Genomic DNA, 19311 nt, shown 5'->3' on the forward strand with positions numbered 1-19311 from the left:
CTCAGCTCCAGGTAAGGTCAAATCCTTCTCCTATGATCTAGACCTTCAGTTTCCCCAAGGATGTGTGTTCAGGGGTGGACAATACCCCTTTCACACTTTTCACAATTTGGGCATTCACAGTATGTGGGCTGTCTTCTGGGTCATGCAGGAGCAATATACTTCCTTCAGAGGGCCTGTGGATTCACTTGGCTTTCCTGGTATATCCCTGCAGTAGTTCTTGGAGCAAAAGTTCACAATGTGAGTCTCCACATCCTGCTCTGTCCATACAAGTGGGAGCTGCAAGTTAGTCCTTCCTCCTATCCACCATTTTTTCCTATTTCGTATTTTAAATTAAAACTCATTAGAATGTAAACTCCATAAGGGCAATAATTTTAATCCAGTTTTTTCACTGCTAAATACCTCAAAACTGTTACATGTCCTGCCATATCATTGACATTCTAAACATTTCTGATGAATGAATGTTGATATAGCACAGTGCTGATCTCACCACCTGCCACAAAGTAAAAACTCTCTAAATGTCAAATACTACTATTATAAGTAATACTATTCTATCACTGAGACAACTATGGTTCTATATCTCTTTAAGGAGTGCAGTCTAGGCAACAACATATTTCAACATCAGGTATCTGTTATCTCATGTTCCTAAGTTCATCTTTCTACCTGATCAATATTAGTAAAGATCCATGGCCTCAAGTGAACTTTACTCTATGAATTTACAATTGGGAACTTAGGTTGAAAATTTACCTAGTATTATTTATTCTGCTGCTATAATTTATTATTTATTGTGCTGCTATTGTTGCCCTAATCAGTTATAATGCTCTTACTGGACTCTGGCATAATAAGTAATGTCAATTAATATAGTTGTGTTATTTTAACATTATTTCAAAATATTTTAAGTGAAATATAAGACTCATTACAAAAGGACTTAGACAGAGGTTACAAATTATTAACTTTTTCCTCAAGAGAAGTATTGTGTACTTAATGACAAGTTCCTAGTGCTTTAGAATTGTTAAAATCTTTGTGAAACACACCACTGAAGATGAGGTTGAAAAACCTGACTTTTATCATCATATTGATAATCTCAGGAGAACTCTATGCAGAAGGTAAAATTAATTCTTAATATTCTTTATTCTCTAAAACATATAAATGGAGATTCTAGTAGTTATAAAACTCAAGTTTTAATATACTCTTTCATTTTCATATATCAGTTTTATAACATATATTTTATAAATATAACTTTTTATAATATTTAGGCCTTTTCCTTTGAGCAAAATTAGTAAAGTCTTCTTACAGTAGCATAAGTCAGAAAAACAAAACAAAACAAAAACCCTTGTATCTCTAGGGGGCATAGGAGACCAGGATCTAAATACTTTGAAAAGGTTTTCAGGCTAACAATATGTCCATTTTGAAGTCACATGTTAACTTTAATTCTAAATTTATGCTAGAATCCATTCCTAATACTGACAAAACTTGTACAATTTTAATTCTGTTCATAAGGTGAGAGTTCAATGTGGGAAATTTGAAAAGGAAATAGCCATAAATATTTTCTACTTTTGAGACTTTGATTTTTATCCCAATGAATTATTCATTTGTTGGAGACATTAAGTAGTGATTAGTAGGTGAACCATATAATTGCTTGTGCAAACAGGGACACTTAGAGAGTAAAAGAGGGGCTCTATTAATAATTGTTTGGACAACAATGTAAATCAGGACTTTCCAAACAAACCAATACCTGTGGACTCCCTATTAGAAAGCTTTATAGTGAGATTGCCCAGTGTGTAAGATTAGTGTGCGAGTGGAAGGTAGGCAGTGTACATGGGTATGTTGTTTAGGAACATTAGCAATATTATCAGGCTGTAGGATGAAGAATCCAGGGAGGACACTTAGCATTAGCAAGAGTGAACATACAAAGAAGGAAGCTACAGCAATAAAGCTTTTCTAAAATAAACATCTTAGGGAATTTGTTGAAATTAAACATATAAGTTTTAATTGTGTTTTAGTTGAATAGTTAACTATAAATTTTCTACCAAAACATCTATAATTAAAATTATAAAAGTGAAAGACACAGAATTAATCTTATTTTATACTTTCAATTCTATAATAGGATGATTTTTGCATGAATTTCTTTTGATTTTATTTTTCTGTCTAAATAGGGAAATACCAGCAGATATAATTGTCCATTATTGCAACGGACATTTGCAAAGACATTGCAATATTCTAGTTAATTTTCTAATTATTATAAGGTTATAATGCTATTTTACACAACAAAAAATAAGTAAGCTGCTTGAAGACCGAGACAATGATTTTATTTTTGCATGCTTCTCTCAACTCCCACTGTGCACTTCAGGGACAAGAATTGAATTAATTGTGTTTCTCATTTCATGGTATGCAAGTATTATTGGCCTATGAAAGGTCTCACTCTTGCTTTACTTACACATTTTATCCCTTTATTCCTAATCTTGAAGTCCATTTCCCCTGGGACCTACTACAATGTTTTAACATGTTACTCTAGCTCTCTCAACCACAAATAGCTCTGGAATGAATATTATAATATAACCAACTTATCTTTCTGTGAGAATATCATCAGTCTGTATTCACTCACAGATAGCATTATTGAGTCTATTCTTGTACTTGATTTCTGTGAGTAATGAGAGATTACTTTTGCAGAATGGCAGTTTCGAAGTATATCATCTCTGAGAGAGGATGTAAATTGTTGCTTCTCATCATTCTCACCAACACCTCATATTGTCCATTTTTGTACTGGTTGCTATACGGTTATTCATAAAGTGATATCCCGTTTTTATTTATTTACCATTCCCTGATCAGTAGTAAGTGTGTCCATCTCTTCATATACTTTTTTTATATGTTCAGACGTCTGTGATTTTCTGGTTTATATATGATTAGTATATTCCCCACATTTCTCATTAATTTTTTCTCAGGGATTCATATTCTCCAAGGCATTCCAGCTACCTTAACAAGTAATGTGCCTATCCTGGTGGTGGAGGGAGATGCCTAGGATTGTTGTGCAGAGAATACTTTGCTGCCCCTCACTGACAAGCAACCATGCCCCTCAGGGAAATTCCTTGTGTATTCACCATTGCACTGCTATTTTGGAAGACTCTTTTTATTGTAAATTCCTTTGGTGCTTGGGTGTGAAAAAATGGTGAGAATAATTCTCAGGGAATGGGGGCTATCCTGCCCATGTTTTTCTGTCTACTCCATCAGATGCTGGAAGTTTTGTTACTCATCATTCCACATCCATTTCCTTCAAACCTAGGCTAGCACTACTACTATTTTATGTCTCATAGTAGCCTTAAGGTATAGAGTGATCAACCAGGGCATTGAAGCTGGAGTAATCACACTGGATCCAGGCCTTCTTCCATCCATGACTGCCCATGTTTCTTCCCAACACAGCTCCTAGGGTTGTTCAAGCATTTCTTTCTTTTAAGTGTTTTTATGATTTTAAGATCTTCAACATAAAGATATATTTTTAAAATATATGTTTTATTTGGAGTATAACATATCCAGAAAAATGCAAAAATCATAGGATACACTTATATAGGTTTTACAAAATTTTACACCATCCTGATCAAGATATAGAACAGTGATAGTACCCCAGAAATATAAATGATCCCTCTAAGGTACTAAACCCCAAAGGTAACCATTCTGACTTCTATTATCATGGATTTGTTTGTCTTCTTTTAAAAAGTTATGCAAATGTATACATTAATTCATATGTGATTGGCTTCTTTCACTCTATTATGTTTATGAGATTCACCATTTGTTCATTTCTGTTGTTGGATAATATTCCATTGTATGCATAGTCTAAAATATGTTTATCTTTTCTATTATTTATGGGCGTTTAGATTGTTCTCAGTTTGGGACTATATGAATACTGCTGCTATAAGCATTTTTTTACATGTCTTTTGGTATACAAATATATGCTTTTTTTATTGGTAATATGGTTTGTACATGTTTTACCCCAATATATATTGCAAAGGTGTTCTCTCATAGAGTTTGGACTGATTTATACTTTCAGTTGTAGAAATATGCGAGTTCCAGTTTCTTCACTTCTTCACAATCATTGAGATAGCTTGTCTTTTTCATTTCAGCAGTTCTATTGGATATGCAGTACTTTCTCATGGTGGTTTAAATTTGCGTTTCCCTGATGACTAGTAATGCTAAGTACCAGGTCTCTAACCATTTAAATATCCTATTTTGCAAAGCTCTTGCCAAGTATTACTTCGTTTTACTTGGTTGTCTGTTTTTTCTTTAAAATGCTATTTATTTCAAAATTTTTTATGAGTTAGCATATGTTAAGGAGAAACTTTATCTATTCCTGAACTGTACTGTCCAATGCAGTGGCCATTAGCCACATATAGCTATTGGAGACAGTACTTAAAATGTCACTAGTCCAAGATCAGATGTTCTGTAAGTATAAATATATAGTGGATTTTATAAGAAAAAAAGAATGTAAAATATTTTCAATATATCGGGTTAAATAAAAACCTATTATTAAAATTAACTTCAATTGTTCCTTAGTATTTTTATGAATGTCACTATTAGAAATTTTTAAATTACATAAGTGACTTGCAATACATATCTATTAGAAAGTGCAGGCAGGGTGGAGGGGCTCAAGTCTTGTAATCCTAGTGCTTTGGGAGGCCAAAGCAGAAGGATCCTTTGAGTCCAGGAGTTTGAGACCAGCATGAGCAACAGAGTGAGACCCCTCATCTCTACAAAAAATTAAACAAAAATTAGCCAGATGTGGTGGCATGTGCCTGCAGTCCTAGCTACAGGAGAGGAGGTTTGCTTAAGCCCAGGAGCTCCTGGTGGCAGTGAGCTATATTTCAGCACTGCACTGAAGCTTGGATAACTGAGGAAGACTCTGTCTCTAGGAAGAAAAAAAAAAAGTACTGTTCTACGAAGTTATGCAAAGCTTCCCTGAAAAAGTGGTCTGCTAAGTTTTATCATGACTGTTGGATGTTTAAAGTCATTCGCAGATCAATTATGATAAAAGGACTGCTTGAATTATCACTAAAGTATCTTAAAAATTTAAGTAAGAAAAATAAGTACTAGTTGTGTCTCTAAAAACTTTTAGTTTGTATTGTCATCTGATTACAAATTTATGCTTTTAGATTTGTTTTTCCATTTTCAGCTTGACATTTACTCATTTCAGAGAAACCCTGTGGTTTTCCTCATGTGGAAAATGGAAGAATTGCCCAATATTACTATACTTTTAAAAGCTTTTACTTTCCAATGAGCATAGACAAAAAATTGTCATTTTTCTGCTTGGCTGGTTATACAACCGAAAGTGGAAGACAAGAAGAGCGAACCACGTGTACAACAGAAGGCTGGTCTCCAGAGCCAAGGTGCTTCAGTAAGTCAGCTGGATGTGTCACTCAATGTTTCAATACCCAAAAGAAATTTGTATATAAAAATAGGGATCCAATAAAAATGGAAAGCTAGCAATCTCTTTCTGCAAAATGAAGGCATAATTTGAAATCTGGTAAATAATGCTTTTACATTAAAATGTTATTTTCTTTATCTGTTTTTAATAATACTCTGTTGAAGGGAATAGGGTAATAACTGAAATTATTTATCACATTGCCAGGCAAAGAGAGATAATTTACTTTAAGTAACAAGAAACTTATTTTGATAATTAAGCATAGGATGCCAGAAAAATGCTTGAAACTCTGGCCTCTGGAAGGGCAAGATTGCTACTCTAATGCTTTATCATTTGTAAGACTCATCTCTCCTTCGTGTGCCAACTTCTCTCATGATACCCATTGAAAAATGTGTTTTTCAATTTTGAATTGAAAGTTTGAGTTCAAATTTGTGAGAAGGTAATCTAATTGACTCATTTCATTATTTTATGTCAGGCTACACTATCATCAAACTATCAATGATCTTCCACTAGGGCAGGTGACCCAGAGTAAGGGGCTTTGGTTGAGCCAGTTTCATTTAAAAGAGGATGTTGAATATGGCTATTGCAGTTGATATATCTAGTAACCTACCTAGAAGTAGATGTGGTAGGGGTAGAAATTACTATAAGAACTAAAATTAGTAAATACAAAGAGAGTCAATGTTAAATTGAATCCATTTTCAAAAAAAATATGCAGGTATTTCCAAAATGAAATCGCTAATAATAACATTATACTTTTGGCTTAATTTTACAATTTAGTAAAAGACAAGCTTAGTTTCATCATTAAGTTAAACAAATAATTTTTTTTTTCCCATAGAAAAATGCACTAAGCCTGACCTGAGTAATGGTTATATCTCTGATGTAAAGTTATTGTATAAAATTCAAGAGAACATGCGTTATGGTTGCGCTTCAGGGTACAAAACCACTGGAGGGAAGGATGAAGAAGTGGTTCAATGTCTCTCTGATGGATGGTCTTCTCAACCAACCTGTAGGAAAGAACATGGTATAAATCATTTCCTAAAACTGAAGATAAGAGCTTGTCAAGCTTATATTGAATATATTGAAGCTTATATTAATATCTATTATTTAATATAATTTATTTTTCATTATGTCTATAATGCAGGAAGTTGATATTACATTGCTTTTCTCAAGTACTAGGTGATTACTTAATCCAAATATTCTCAATCCCTACAACCCACCTACACCAATAGTTCCTACTTTGCATCAATAAAAGGAATTGGAATGGAATAAAATGAAAGGAGCTTTTTCTTTATATGTCACTATTTCCTTTATTACAGAAGAATTTAAGATCATGTACATTATTTTATATTGTGAACCAATGTCAGATATACTTAAAAATAGTTCAATAATTTAAATATATGTATACTTTGATAGTAAGTTGTTTAAATTGTAAAAATGCATAGACAGCACATACTTTCACAATTGCTACTGCACAAGCCTTTAGTTGAATTTTGGCCTTTGGTCAAGCACTCATAGACCAGAATTTTAAAAACAGAAAACTGGTAGGGTTAGGTCACAAGGTATATGAAGAAAGAGAATAGAGGCAAAGAAAAATTGGGGCTATTTTTCAATTTTGCTAAGAGTTGATTTTACCATATATTCTTCAGATTTGTAAAAACACATTTTGAGATTTTTTTATAATCTAGATTATTTAAAAAGTTTATAAAATAAATAATTTTTATAATTTTAGAAACATGTTTGGCTCCTGAATTATATAATGGAAATTATTCCACAACACAGAAAACATTCAAAGTGAAGGACAAAGTACAATACGAATGTGCTACTGGCTACTACACAGCTGGAGGAAAGAAGACAGAGGAGGTAGAATGTCTCACATACGGATGGTCTCTCACACCAAAATGTACCAGTAGGTTCTCGTTTGGAATAAAATCTACTCTCACTCTGAAAGCTTTTTCTCATAGAGAAGTGTATATAAGTTGTCATGCTCATTATGTTTCATCTTTTCATACATTTTTGCCTTTATTTTTAATTATGTTGATAGCAGTCTTTGATAATTAAAGCTCTCAAGTAGAATAAATTCATTTTAGCTCACAGAATTAAATTAGAATAAGCCTAATGATATTTAACAAATATATATAATGAATTCATAAGCTTTTTGGCAAATTTGATTTCTATTCTAGATATGTCACTTAAATAGTGCATTTTGTTGTAGCAGAAAAAATAAACATTCGTTTGTAATTTTATTCATTCTTTTATTTGCAGAATTAAAGTGCTCTTCTTTAAGATTAATTGAAAATGGTTATTTTCATCCTGTAAAGCACACCTATGAAGAAGGAGATGTCGTTCAGTTTTTCTGTCATGAAAATTATTATCTAAGTGGATCTGATTTAATTCAATGCTATAACTTTGGTTGGTATCCAGAATCTCCTGTATGCGAAGGTAAATTTTTGACTTTAATACTCACAAAATGCCATGTCTTTATCAGCTTTAATCTCTATTAGCTCTGACAAAATTCCTGTGGTCATATCTATTTTTTTTCCTGAGTCCTATTTTTAAAATAAATATTATCTTTTAAATCAGTGCTATTTTCAGCAATCTTTAATATATCCCACCTGAATAAATCTTGTTTTGTATTAGTTTGTAAATGACTATATCTTTTAAATTTATTATTTTAAAATATCTATTATACATTTTAAATCCCTTATTATAATGAATAACTTTTCTTATTGGGAATTATTAGACCTAATTACCCCAATCTGGCAGCTTTGCAAGGATACTTTCTCTTAATTTGCCACATATTTCCAGATGTAAAAATTAATCTCCAAAATAGTGAGGTAGAAAGCAAAGAAATCAGGAAAAGCAGACGAATAATACCCAGAAGTGAAAATGGGAAAAGAGGTTATCTAGTAAAAGTTGCCCAAAAATGTAATATCTATGGTCACACTTCTATTACTGGAAGTGTCCAAACAGGTAATGCAATTACCTGTCAGAAGACATCCATAGTTATTTAAACACACCTACAATTTAATACGAAGAGGGTCCTATCTAGCAGAAGATATGAAAACAATAATTGCAGATATGAAAAAAATAATTGCTATAATGTGACAAATGGTACAATCAACTCAGGTACAAAGTGCAGGAATAAACATTAGAGATTCTGATTGGTATGCTGTGGAATAGCATTCACAGAAGTGATGGATAATATTTAAATTGGGTCTTAAGAGATAAGTAGGAGTTTGAGGATTGGGAGGATAGGGAGAGGCAAAGGGTTTGATAGTCATTTTTTATTTTCTGTAATATGGGATATAATGTCTATTGACAGGCAGGTGAAAAACATGAAGGTAGAACTTGGAAGAGAGTGGTGAAGATTTGGAACAGGTGCTAGGGGAAACAAACGAGGGCTCTGACCATGGGTATGCAATGGGATTGCCAGAACTATCGTAATTCCCTAAATGCACCGTACAGTAACTTTAAAGATTTTATGATTTTTCATTTGCGCTCGACATCCTTGCTATAGTAGTAGAGAAGAAGATTTTTTAAGCAAATTTTTTAAAAGCATATTATTCCTTTTTTTTTTTTTTGAGATGGAGTCCTGCTGTGTCGCCTAAGCTAGAGTGCAGTGGCACGATCTCAGCTCACTGCAACCTCCACCTCCCGGGTTCAAGTGATTCTCCTGCCTCAGCCTCCTGAGTAGCTGGGACTACAGGTGTCGGCCACCATGCCCAGCTAATTTTTTTTTTTTTTGGTAGAGACAGGGTTTTGCCATGTTGGTCAGGCTGGTCTTGAACTCCTGACCTCAGGTGATCAGCCTGCCTCGGCCTCTCAAAGTGCTATTTCAAAAATAAATGGCAGACCTACTTAAGGCCTTTTATACCCCTCTCCTCTTCCAAATTAGCCAGCATGACAACATGCCTGTTTTTTTCCGGTAAATAGCCATTAGGCATACAATAGGCAGTGTTGTGGGCTGAATTATATCTCTCTTACTCCTCCCAAAATATAGCCACATTCTAATACTGGGAACCACTAAACGTTACCTTACATGGTAAAAGACACTTTGAGGTTAACAATCTTAAGATAGGAATATTATCTGGAATTATCTATGCAGACTCTAAATATAATCACAAATGCTTTTATAAAAGGGAGGCAGAGGGAGATTGACTACAGAAGAGGAAGCAGGAGATATGACAATGGAAGCCACAGGATGAAATGTTTTGAGAAAGGGGTTATGAGCCAAGGAATATAGGTAATTTCAAGAAGCTAGAAAAGGCAAAGTAGCCAATTCTCCTCCAAAGCCTCCATCAGGAATGCAGCTCTCCTGATATCTCGATTTTAGTCCAGTGAAACTAACTCTAGACTTCTGGCCTCTAGGACTGTAGGAGGATAAATTTGTGCTGTTTTAAGCCACTAAATTATAATTCATCAAAGCAGCAATAGGAAAGTAGTGTGGTCAGTATTTTAGAGCAGGAGACTTTAATTTAGACAGATGTGGGTTCAAGAACAGATCTGCTGCATGCTATTAATTTATTCTTAAGTTTTAGTTTGTCTATAACATGGGAGAAATAATAGTTCCTACTTAATAAAGTTATTTTAGGACTAAAGGAGGTAATGAATGTAAAATGCCTGCTACTTTAGTATTCTATTGGTGCATAACAATGTCACCACAAACTCAGCAGCTTAAAACAACACAAAGATATTATTTCCCATTGTGTGTAGGTTGGGAGTCTGGGCGTGGCTTAACTGGCTCCTTGCATCCACGGCTAACAAAGCTGCAATCAAGATGTTAGCTGGATTGCAGTCTCATCTGAGGCTTGATTGGGCAAGACTTCTTCCAAACTCACTGTAGTTATTGGCAGCATTCAGTGCTTTGCAGACTGCTGAACTGAGAGCCTCTGTTTCTTGTGGCTGTTAACTGAAGGCAGCCCTCTGCCCCTTGCCTTGCAGCCGTTCTGCTTTGGAAGCTCGTGATGTAGCCTCTTGTTTCTTCAAAACCAGCAAGGAGAGAGAGTCTCTTGGCAAGAATGGCGTTAAAATCTGATGTTACATAATTATGTGTACATAATCGCGTACTAATCCATCACCTTTGCTGTATTTTGTGGGCTAGAAGCAAGTCACAGGTCCTACTCATGGAAAGGGATATCACACAAGGAAGTTAACATCAGGAGGTGGGGATCAAAGGAATGCTCTTAGAATCAGTCTGCCATCCTCTCTATGATGCCTGACACAATGAACATTTTTATTTAATCTTTATTATTTTTTGTAATTATATGACTAAAGGTGCTGATTTTTTTTTTCCATAAGGAAGAAGAAACAGATGTCCTCCTCCACCTCTGCCCATAAACTCCAAAATTCAAACACATTCAACGACTTATCGTCATGGAGAAATAGTTCATATAGAATGTGAACTTAATTTTGAGATCCATGGGTCAGAAGAAATACGTTGTGAAGATGGAAAATGGACAGAACCTCCAAAATGCATTGGTTAGTAACACCTTGAAGAAGCTTTGCTAAAATGAAATCTGCATGTGTAGCTAAATGGTCAGTTCTCTTTCAACTGTACCTTTTCAGAAGGACAGGAGAAGGTAGCCTGTGAGGAACCACCCTTCGTTGAAAATGGTGCAGCAAATTTACACTCTAAGATTTATTACAATGGGGATAAAGTGACATATGCATGTAAAAGCGGCTACCTTCTCCATGGATCAAATGAGATAACTTGTAATCGTGGAAAATGGACACTTCCTCCTGAGTGTGTTGGTATGTATGCTACATTTACCATCAGTAGCTAAACTTATGGTGTAAAATTTTCCATTCTGTTACTTTAATCTGCATGTTCCTAGGAAAAGACTACTGCTTAAGCAAATTAGAAACACATTGCTACAGCACCTACTCTTCTGCTTTGCATGTGTGCATGTGTGTGTGCGTGTATGTGTAGCCACCTATAGAATTTAAGTCAATGTAAAGAATTCTAAAAAAAAAAAATTTTTTTTGAACACTAGTGCTAAGCACGGTTATCTGATCTGTGTCATGCCATGACCTATAAGTTATAAATGACAACACATAAATGACGATGTGCTTCATTAGATAAGTAAATAAGGGCATGGTGGATTGAGTGACTGGCCGTAAGCATTATCTACTTCTTCTCCCCATATGTCCTGCAAAGTTAGGGTAGTGCATTCTGTTCTTGACCTTGGGTAAGTCCTGCTGATATTTTGCATCTGGCCATTCTGAACCTTATGCCCTTCTGAGACATGTCTCTGGTCTTTCATTTTACTGAAGGGCACCACCAGGCTACACTATCATTCCTGGGGGCTACTCTTCCTGTCATCTATCTCATTTCTTAATCAGATCACAGCAAGATCTCCACACACATTTATCTAGGATATGTATTAAATAAGACAAAAGCGATGAAGGATGCTAAAGAAATAGACAAACTGAGAGAAAGATACCAAAAAGAGGAAAAAAAATGGATATTTCCTTCATGGGTCGATTGAGACCTGAGATGAAGAGGAATGAAAAAGAAGAAAATAAAAGTGGGGTAATGCCAAAGAGCAATTTTAGAATTGACCATAATCTTTAGGTTGAAGAACAGTTTCTCATTCTATAGGTTTAAGAAATGTTTATATCATAATTCCTTCACAATCAAGAAAAGAGAAAAATACGTATAGTTGTTTTTAGGTAACATATTTGCTGTCAACTCTTGCTTAGCAAATTTTAAAAATATTTGAGCTGAAAAACATTTTTCATATTTGTAATGAATTTATAAAACAATTGTCCTAGATTATATAATACAAATATCGAGACACTATAGTATGAGTTACTATAGTATATTGTTATGAGCTCATATTAATTTTAAAACAACCTCTTTTCTTAGAAAATAATGAGAATTGTAAGCATCCTCCTGTTGTAATGAATGGGGCTGTTGCAGATGGGTTATTGGCAAGCTATGCAACAGGATCCTCAGTGGAATATAGATGCAATGAATATTACTTACTGAGGGGATCAAAAATATCTCGTTGCGAACAAGGAAAATGGTCATCCCCACCTGTTTGCTTGGGTAAGAAAGAGAACACATGGAATGTCTATGTTTGTACTTTTATGTGATTTTCTTACAGTGTTTTATATCATGAAAATGATGATTCTGTATAAATCTTTTTTTCACAAGTGTTTTCCCTCTCATTTCTTTAAGTAGAAAGTCCCTAAAATATTAGTGTATTTTTTCTATTGTGGTAACATATACATAACATAAAATTTACCACTGTAACTATTTTTAAGTGTACAATTCAGTGGCATTAAGTATATTAACATTTTTGCGACCAATTACTTTTTGGGTTGTCTTTCTCCTAGCTGAAATTCTCTCCCTGGTATACAGCCCTCAATATCTCTGCTTGTATTGCCCTCAGAATGTCATTTCGAGAAGAATAATTAGTCCTATTCTTTCCTTGGTAGAGTACATTGCTAATAGTTTTTTACCACCACATCCTCATCTGAATGGACACATTTGTTACATCTTGTTGATTATATAAAAGTGTTTGCTAATGACTTAGATAATAAATGGTCTTCTAAATGTTTTACACACACACGCACACACACTCCACAAAAATGCTATGATATGATGCAGAGGTATATATCTTAGATTTTTTCTCTCAAAATATATTGTAAACATGGTTTGTCATACTTCTACAATATATACTTTAATGGCTGCATAGTATTCCATAATGCAGATGTACATATGTAATTTAACCAGTTTATTGATGGATGCTTAGTGTTCAACATTTTTATATTCCAAACAGTACACTTGCAAGTAAATCTTTGTACATGTAAAACATATTTATTTTTGTTAAAAATAATTATCATAAGATCAGGAATTTTAATTCTTTTTCTATTAGTTGCCAAATTGTCTATCAGAAAGTTTGTTCTGCTTTGTTAAACCTACCATAAGTGAATTAAAGTAGTAATTGTCCTAATCTTTGTTAACTTTGAATGTTTTAATCTTGGCATTTTTTGTTAAGCAGGCAAGCACAATTATTTTGATTTGATTTATTTAAGAATTAATTAATTTGGAATTTTTTAACTTTCTAGTAGCCACAGGTTTTTTTCATGAATTAATTATTCATAGTTTAGCCATTTTTCATACTTATAAGATCTATATCTATATAAATTATTTTATGCAATTGAGAATCATGTTTATTGCAATTATTTTAAATTTCTTTTTATTTATAGTGTTTTTAAGTATCTATAAGTGTATGTTTTAAGTCTTGAGCTCTTTCAACCTTTTGTTAGTAGTTTCCACCTTTCAAGTAATTCTTAGGAGGCTATTCCCATTCAAATTCAGATACAGATACATATTCACATAGAATTTTGCTATTGCTCTCATATTTTTATACATGTTTTTGATATTAAGTTTTTGATGATTTGATAGATATTGCATTGAGTGGAGATATAGTAATCTCTAAGGACAAAGACTAGATTAAAATATTTATGGCAAAGCTGGTAATGAAACAAGCTCATAAGGAAATAACAACATTTAAGGAAATACATCATTCTATATCTGGAACAACTGCCTCAAGAGAGTTAGGTTTGGTCCTAATGAATCAAAGCAAATACCAAATGAAGATTAATCACTGTTATCAGGGCAAGAGAAATGGGCTTTGTATATCTTGCTTATCTATTGAAACTGGAAAGGCTATCAGTACAAATTCACAATGGTATGATAAAGCATAGAATTTTCTCTGTAGGAATTATTATTCCAGACATTAAGAGTCTCTCTAACCTCTCCATGCTCTCTTCCCTGCTCTAATCACTCCAGTCTTTCCAGTCTCCTTACTCTTCCACAAACAAGCCAAGAATGCTCTCACTTCAGGGCCTTTGCACTGGTTGTTCCCTTTGCTTGGGACACTCTTTCATAAGAAAATGACATGGTTCACTCAGTCTCCTTCAAGCTTTTGTGCAAATATTACTTCTTATTTAGGCCTACCCTAATCACCTTACCGAAAAGTGCAACTTCTCGTCACCTAGCTCTTTTGTTACCCCCTCCTGTTCCAGTACTCTTTTTTTTCATCCAATTTATCTTATGCTGTAGTTTAAAGATGGCCACTGTGTTAGTCTGTTCTCGTGCTGCTAATAAAGACGTACCTGAGACTGGGTAATTTATAAAGGAAAGAGATTTAATGCACTCACAGTTCCACATGGCTGGGGAGGCCTCACACTCATGGTGGAAGGCAAAGGAAAAGCAAGAACATCTTACACGGTGGCAAGCAAGAGAGCATGTGCAGGGAAACTCCCCTTATAAAACCATCAGATCTCGTGAGACTTATTCACTATAATGAGAACAGCATGGGAAAGACCCACCCCAGGATTCAATTACTTCCGACCAGGTTCCGCCCATGACATGTGGGAATTATGGGAGCTACAAATGAAGATGAGATTTGGGTAGGCACACAGCCAAACCATAACAGCCACAAATTATACAATTCATGTCTTTATTATATTTAGTATATATTGTAGGTGTTTCTCTCAGTTAGAAGGTAAGCTCCATGAGAGCAGGAGTCTTGGTTTTATTCATTAGCAGGTTTTCTATTATTTTCTACATGGTAGCTCAAGGTTTTTATTTTATAGAAATTATTATTAATCTAACTGATCGATGCCCTTAAATAGTATTTTTGATGTTGTAAATTAAGTGGTTTTAGTTTATGACAATACGTAATGTATAGATTCATTTGATAGTAATAAAGTATGTATTTTCTTATATGGATATATGTGTGTGAGAAGCCTTAATTATGATTTCAATTATAAAATATTTCTTTTGATACTTGTCATAATTTTTGTTTTAAAAAATACCACTTTTATATTTGTCAGACAAATAAAGAATTTAAAAGAGCATTTTGTTTTTCAGAGCCATGTACTGTTAATGTGGATTACATGAACAGAAATAACATAGAGATGAAGTGGAAATATGAAGGGAAAGTCTTACATGGAGATTTGATAGATTTTGTGTGTAAACAGGGATATGACTTATCTCCACTAACCCCATTGTCTGAATTATCTGTGCAGTGCAACAGAGGAGAAGTGAAATATCCTTTATGTACTAGAAAAGGTAAAATAATGATGTTCTCTGCGAGTATCTTACTTGATCAGTATCTGCTACCTGGGTTGAAAATGTATTTATATTTTGTTGTTATTTTTCTTCTTATTATTATCATTCTTTTTAATTTTGTTTTATTTTATTTTTATTTTACTTTAAGTTCTGAGATACAAGTGCAGAATGTGCAGGCTTGTTACATAGGTGTATGTGTGCCATGGCGGTTTGCTGCAACTATCAACCTCTCATCTAGGTTTTAAGTCCCACATGCATTAGTTATTTGTCCTAATGTTCTCCCTCCCCTCACTTCCCACCGTCTGACTGGCCCCAATGTGTGTGTTGTTCCCATCTTTACGTCCATATATTCTCATTGTTCAACTCCCACTTATGAGTGAGAACATATGGTGTTTGGTTTTTTGTTTCTGTGTTAGTCTGCTGAGGATAATGGATCCCAGCTTTATCCATGTCCCTGCAAAGGACATGATCTCATTCCTTTTTATAGCTGCATAGTATTCCATGGTGTATATGTACCACATTTTCTTTATCCAGTCTGTCATTGATGGGCATTTGAGTTGGTTCCATGTTTTGATATTGTAAATAGTGCTGCAATAAACATATGTGTGCATGTGTCTTTATAGTAGAATGATTTTTAGTCTTTTGAGTATATATCCAGTAATGGAATTGCTCTGTCAAATTGTATTTCTGGTTCTAGATCCCTGAGGAATCACCACACTGTCTTCCACAATGGTTGAACTAATTTACATTCCCACTAACAGTGTAAAAGCATTCCTGTTTTTCCCCAGCCTTGCCAGTATCTATTGTTTCTTGGCTTTTTAATAATTGCCATTCTGACTGGTGTGAGATGGTGTCCCATTGTGATTACACCTTATACAAAAATTAACTCAAGATGTATTAAAGATTTAAATATAAAAACCCCAAACCATAAAAACTCCAGAAGAAAACCTAGGCAGTACCATTCAGGACACAGGCATGGGCAAATACTTCATGACGAAAATGCCAAAAGCAATTGCCATGAGAGCCAAAACTGACAAATGAGATCTAATTAAACTAAAGAGCTTCTGCACAGCAAAAGAAACTATCATCAGAGTGAACAGGAAACTTATAGAATGGGAGAAAATTTTTGCAATCTGCCCATCTGACAAAGGTCTAATATCCAGAATCTACATGGAACTTAACACAAATTTACAAGAAAAAAACAAACAACACCATCAAAAAGTAGGCAAAGGATATGAACAGTCACTTCTCAAAAGAAGACATTTATGTGGCCAACAAACATATGAGAAAAAGCTCAACATCGCTGATCTTTAGAGAAAATTTATACCTATGACCCCAATTCACCACCATCATCTTCTAATCTATAAAGTTGAGAGGAGTGATCCAACTTCCAAACTTCAATCAGCATATACACCTATATAGGATGGCCATGCTGACATCTTTTAATTCCAATAAGTCAATTTTATGAAGGGAAAAAATCAAGAGGTTTTATAAATGTTGCCAGACTGTCAGAGAATTGATCACCTTCTTGGGAGCACTCAACAACAAACACTGTAAAGCATTGTTCTACTTAGGGCTTTCTTGGGACCCATTGTCTCAGTACTCCCTGGCTATAGGGACTATTACTTTTAATAAGGAAGAAAAGGAAGATAATATATACAGAAAGCATGGCTTCTAGAAAAATCTCATACACTTAGGGAGAAATAAAATCATGATTGTTAATACTCTCATAGTTTTAAATATGTATGTAAACACTATAACATGGGATTCTAATTATAAAAATAAATTGTATGGTATAATATTATTGCAAAAATATCTTCAATATTTTAAAAATATTTGAGAACTGCCTAAAAAATGGCTTTATGGCTAGGTGTAGTGGCTCACGCCTGTAATCCCAGCACTTTGGGAGGCCAAGGTGGGCAGATTTCTTGAGCCCAGGAATTCAAGACCAACCTGAGCAACATAGTGAGACCCTGTCTCTACAAAAGAAAAATGCACCTGTAGTCCCAACTAGTTGGGAGGCTAAGACAGGAGGATCACTTGAGCCTGGGAGGCAGAGGTTGCAGTGAGCCATGATCATGCCACCATACTCCAGCCTGGGCGACAGAGCGAGACTCTGTCTCTGAAAAAAAAAAAAAAAAAAAAAAAAAGCCTTTATATTATATGTCTCAATTTATTTCCTGGATGTTCATTATAGCAATTCATTGTATACTTTAAAACTCATTTTTGCAGAATCTAAAGGAATGTGCACATCTCCTCCTCTTATTAAACATGGAGTGATCATTAGTTCAATAGTAGACACCTATGAAAATGGCTCTTCAGTAGAATACAGATGTTTTGATCACCATTTCCTACAAGGATCTAGGGAGGCCTATTGTTTAGAAGGAATGTGGACTACGCCACCATTGTGTTTAGGTATGTACTACTAAATATGCCTCTAACAAAGTAAAAATATATATTTTTAATTTGCTGTCATTTTTGAGTTAACATAACACTAATATAATGCTAAATTTGCTACATTTGTGTTATTTTATTCATGTGCTTATTTTATCACTGGTTTCTATTCTTTCCTCTAGATCATAAATAACTATAGTTCAGTTTGTTGTAATACAAATTTATTAAAGACAAACCACACATTAGGTTGGTATGGGGCTATAAGTTGAATAAGTCATAGTGGTGTGAGTAAACTTTAACAATTATCATTCATTGTGATTGGTACTATAATAGAAAACATTAGGGAAACATGTATAATAGAAAACAATGGAGAAATAAAGAAATGGACAACTCAGTATGGAAAGATGAAGCAAGTTATTGTTTTATTAGCAAGGCATCCTAGTAAGATTAACAACATTTACTAAGGCCCTCAGAGGCATGAAATAGCACATGTGTAAATAATAAGAAAATATTTTTTATTTCCAATTCTGACTTTTATTTACTTGTCTTGTCTTCTTTCCTGGCTAGGACTTCAGTACAATGTTGAATGGAAGAGGTAGTGGATATCTTTATTTGCTTCCCATTCTCATAAGTAAAACCTTTGATAATTCACCTCTATGTGTTGTTATAAATATTTTTTAAAAAATCAAGTTAAAGGTATAGAAACCTTTCTTTCTATTTTGCCAAAAATATTTTTAAAGAATCTTCAATCTGTGTTTAATTTTAGCAATATCTGTTGAAATAATTACATGATTATTACTTTTTTCCCCTGCAAATTTAATGAATTATATTGCTTCTTTTGAATGTTAAAGCACGATTCTATTCCCATGAGAAATTCCACAAGGTTGTGATAAATTATGCATATTATATGTTATATTTTTATTTATCGATATTTTACTCATCTATTTTCATGAGAAAGACTGGTTGGTTATTTTCCTTTCTGGTTTTATATCAAGTTTGTGCTGACCTTATCCCAGGAATGGGAAGTGTTCCGTCTTTTCTGGTTCTCTGGATTGATGCTATTTCTTCCTTTATAATTTTAAGAGTTAACCAGAGAAACCATCTGGGACTTGAGTTTTTCTGTGAAAAGACAAATTGACAGCTTCGATTTGTTTAACAAATAATGGTAATTATTTCTTCTTCTGTCAGTTTTGGTAGGGAGTGGTTTCTTGATGGTTCATTACAACTACATTGTCAAATCTACTAACATAAAGTAGTTATGACATCTTCCTATCCTCTTTTTGATGTTTTTATTGTTGTATCTTTTGTTATTACTTCTATTAATATGTATCTGTCTTGGCCGGGCGCGGTGGCTCACGCCTGTAATCCCAGCACTTTGGGAGGCCGAGGCGGGAGGATCACAAGGTCAGGAGATCGAAAC

At 34.1% G+C, this 19311-nt stretch overlaps 1 protein-coding gene across 1 annotated transcript in view; it reads left to right on the top strand.

Annotated features, from left to right (window-relative positions):
- Positions 1-1002: 1002 nt before the first annotated feature.
- The window catches only part of F13B (coagulation factor XIII B chain), a 32998-nt gene continuing 14689 nt past the window's right edge, over positions 1003-19311 (top strand). Inside the window, exons 1-10 of the mRNA XM_032136952.2 lie at positions 1003-1103; positions 5180-5380; positions 6243-6428; positions 7137-7313; positions 7670-7846; positions 10706-10885; positions 10973-11158; positions 12276-12458; positions 15297-15497; positions 17730-17912. Of these exons, the coding sequence (XP_031992843.1) occupies positions 1040-1103; positions 5180-5380; positions 6243-6428; positions 7137-7313; positions 7670-7846; positions 10706-10885; positions 10973-11158; positions 12276-12458; positions 15297-15497; positions 17730-17912 (1738 nt within the window). The 5' untranslated portion in view covers positions 1003-1039. The remainder of the gene's footprint in view (positions 1104-5179; positions 5381-6242; positions 6429-7136; positions 7314-7669; positions 7847-10705; positions 10886-10972; positions 11159-12275; positions 12459-15296; positions 15498-17729; positions 17913-19311) is intronic.

Source organism: Hylobates moloch, unplaced genomic scaffold (genome assembly GCF_009828535.3).
Source record: "Hylobates moloch isolate HMO894 unplaced genomic scaffold, HMol_V3 SCAFFOLD_18, whole genome shotgun sequence".
In the NCBI taxonomy this organism is placed as follows: Eukaryota; Metazoa; Chordata; class Mammalia; order Primates; family Hylobatidae; genus Hylobates; species Hylobates moloch.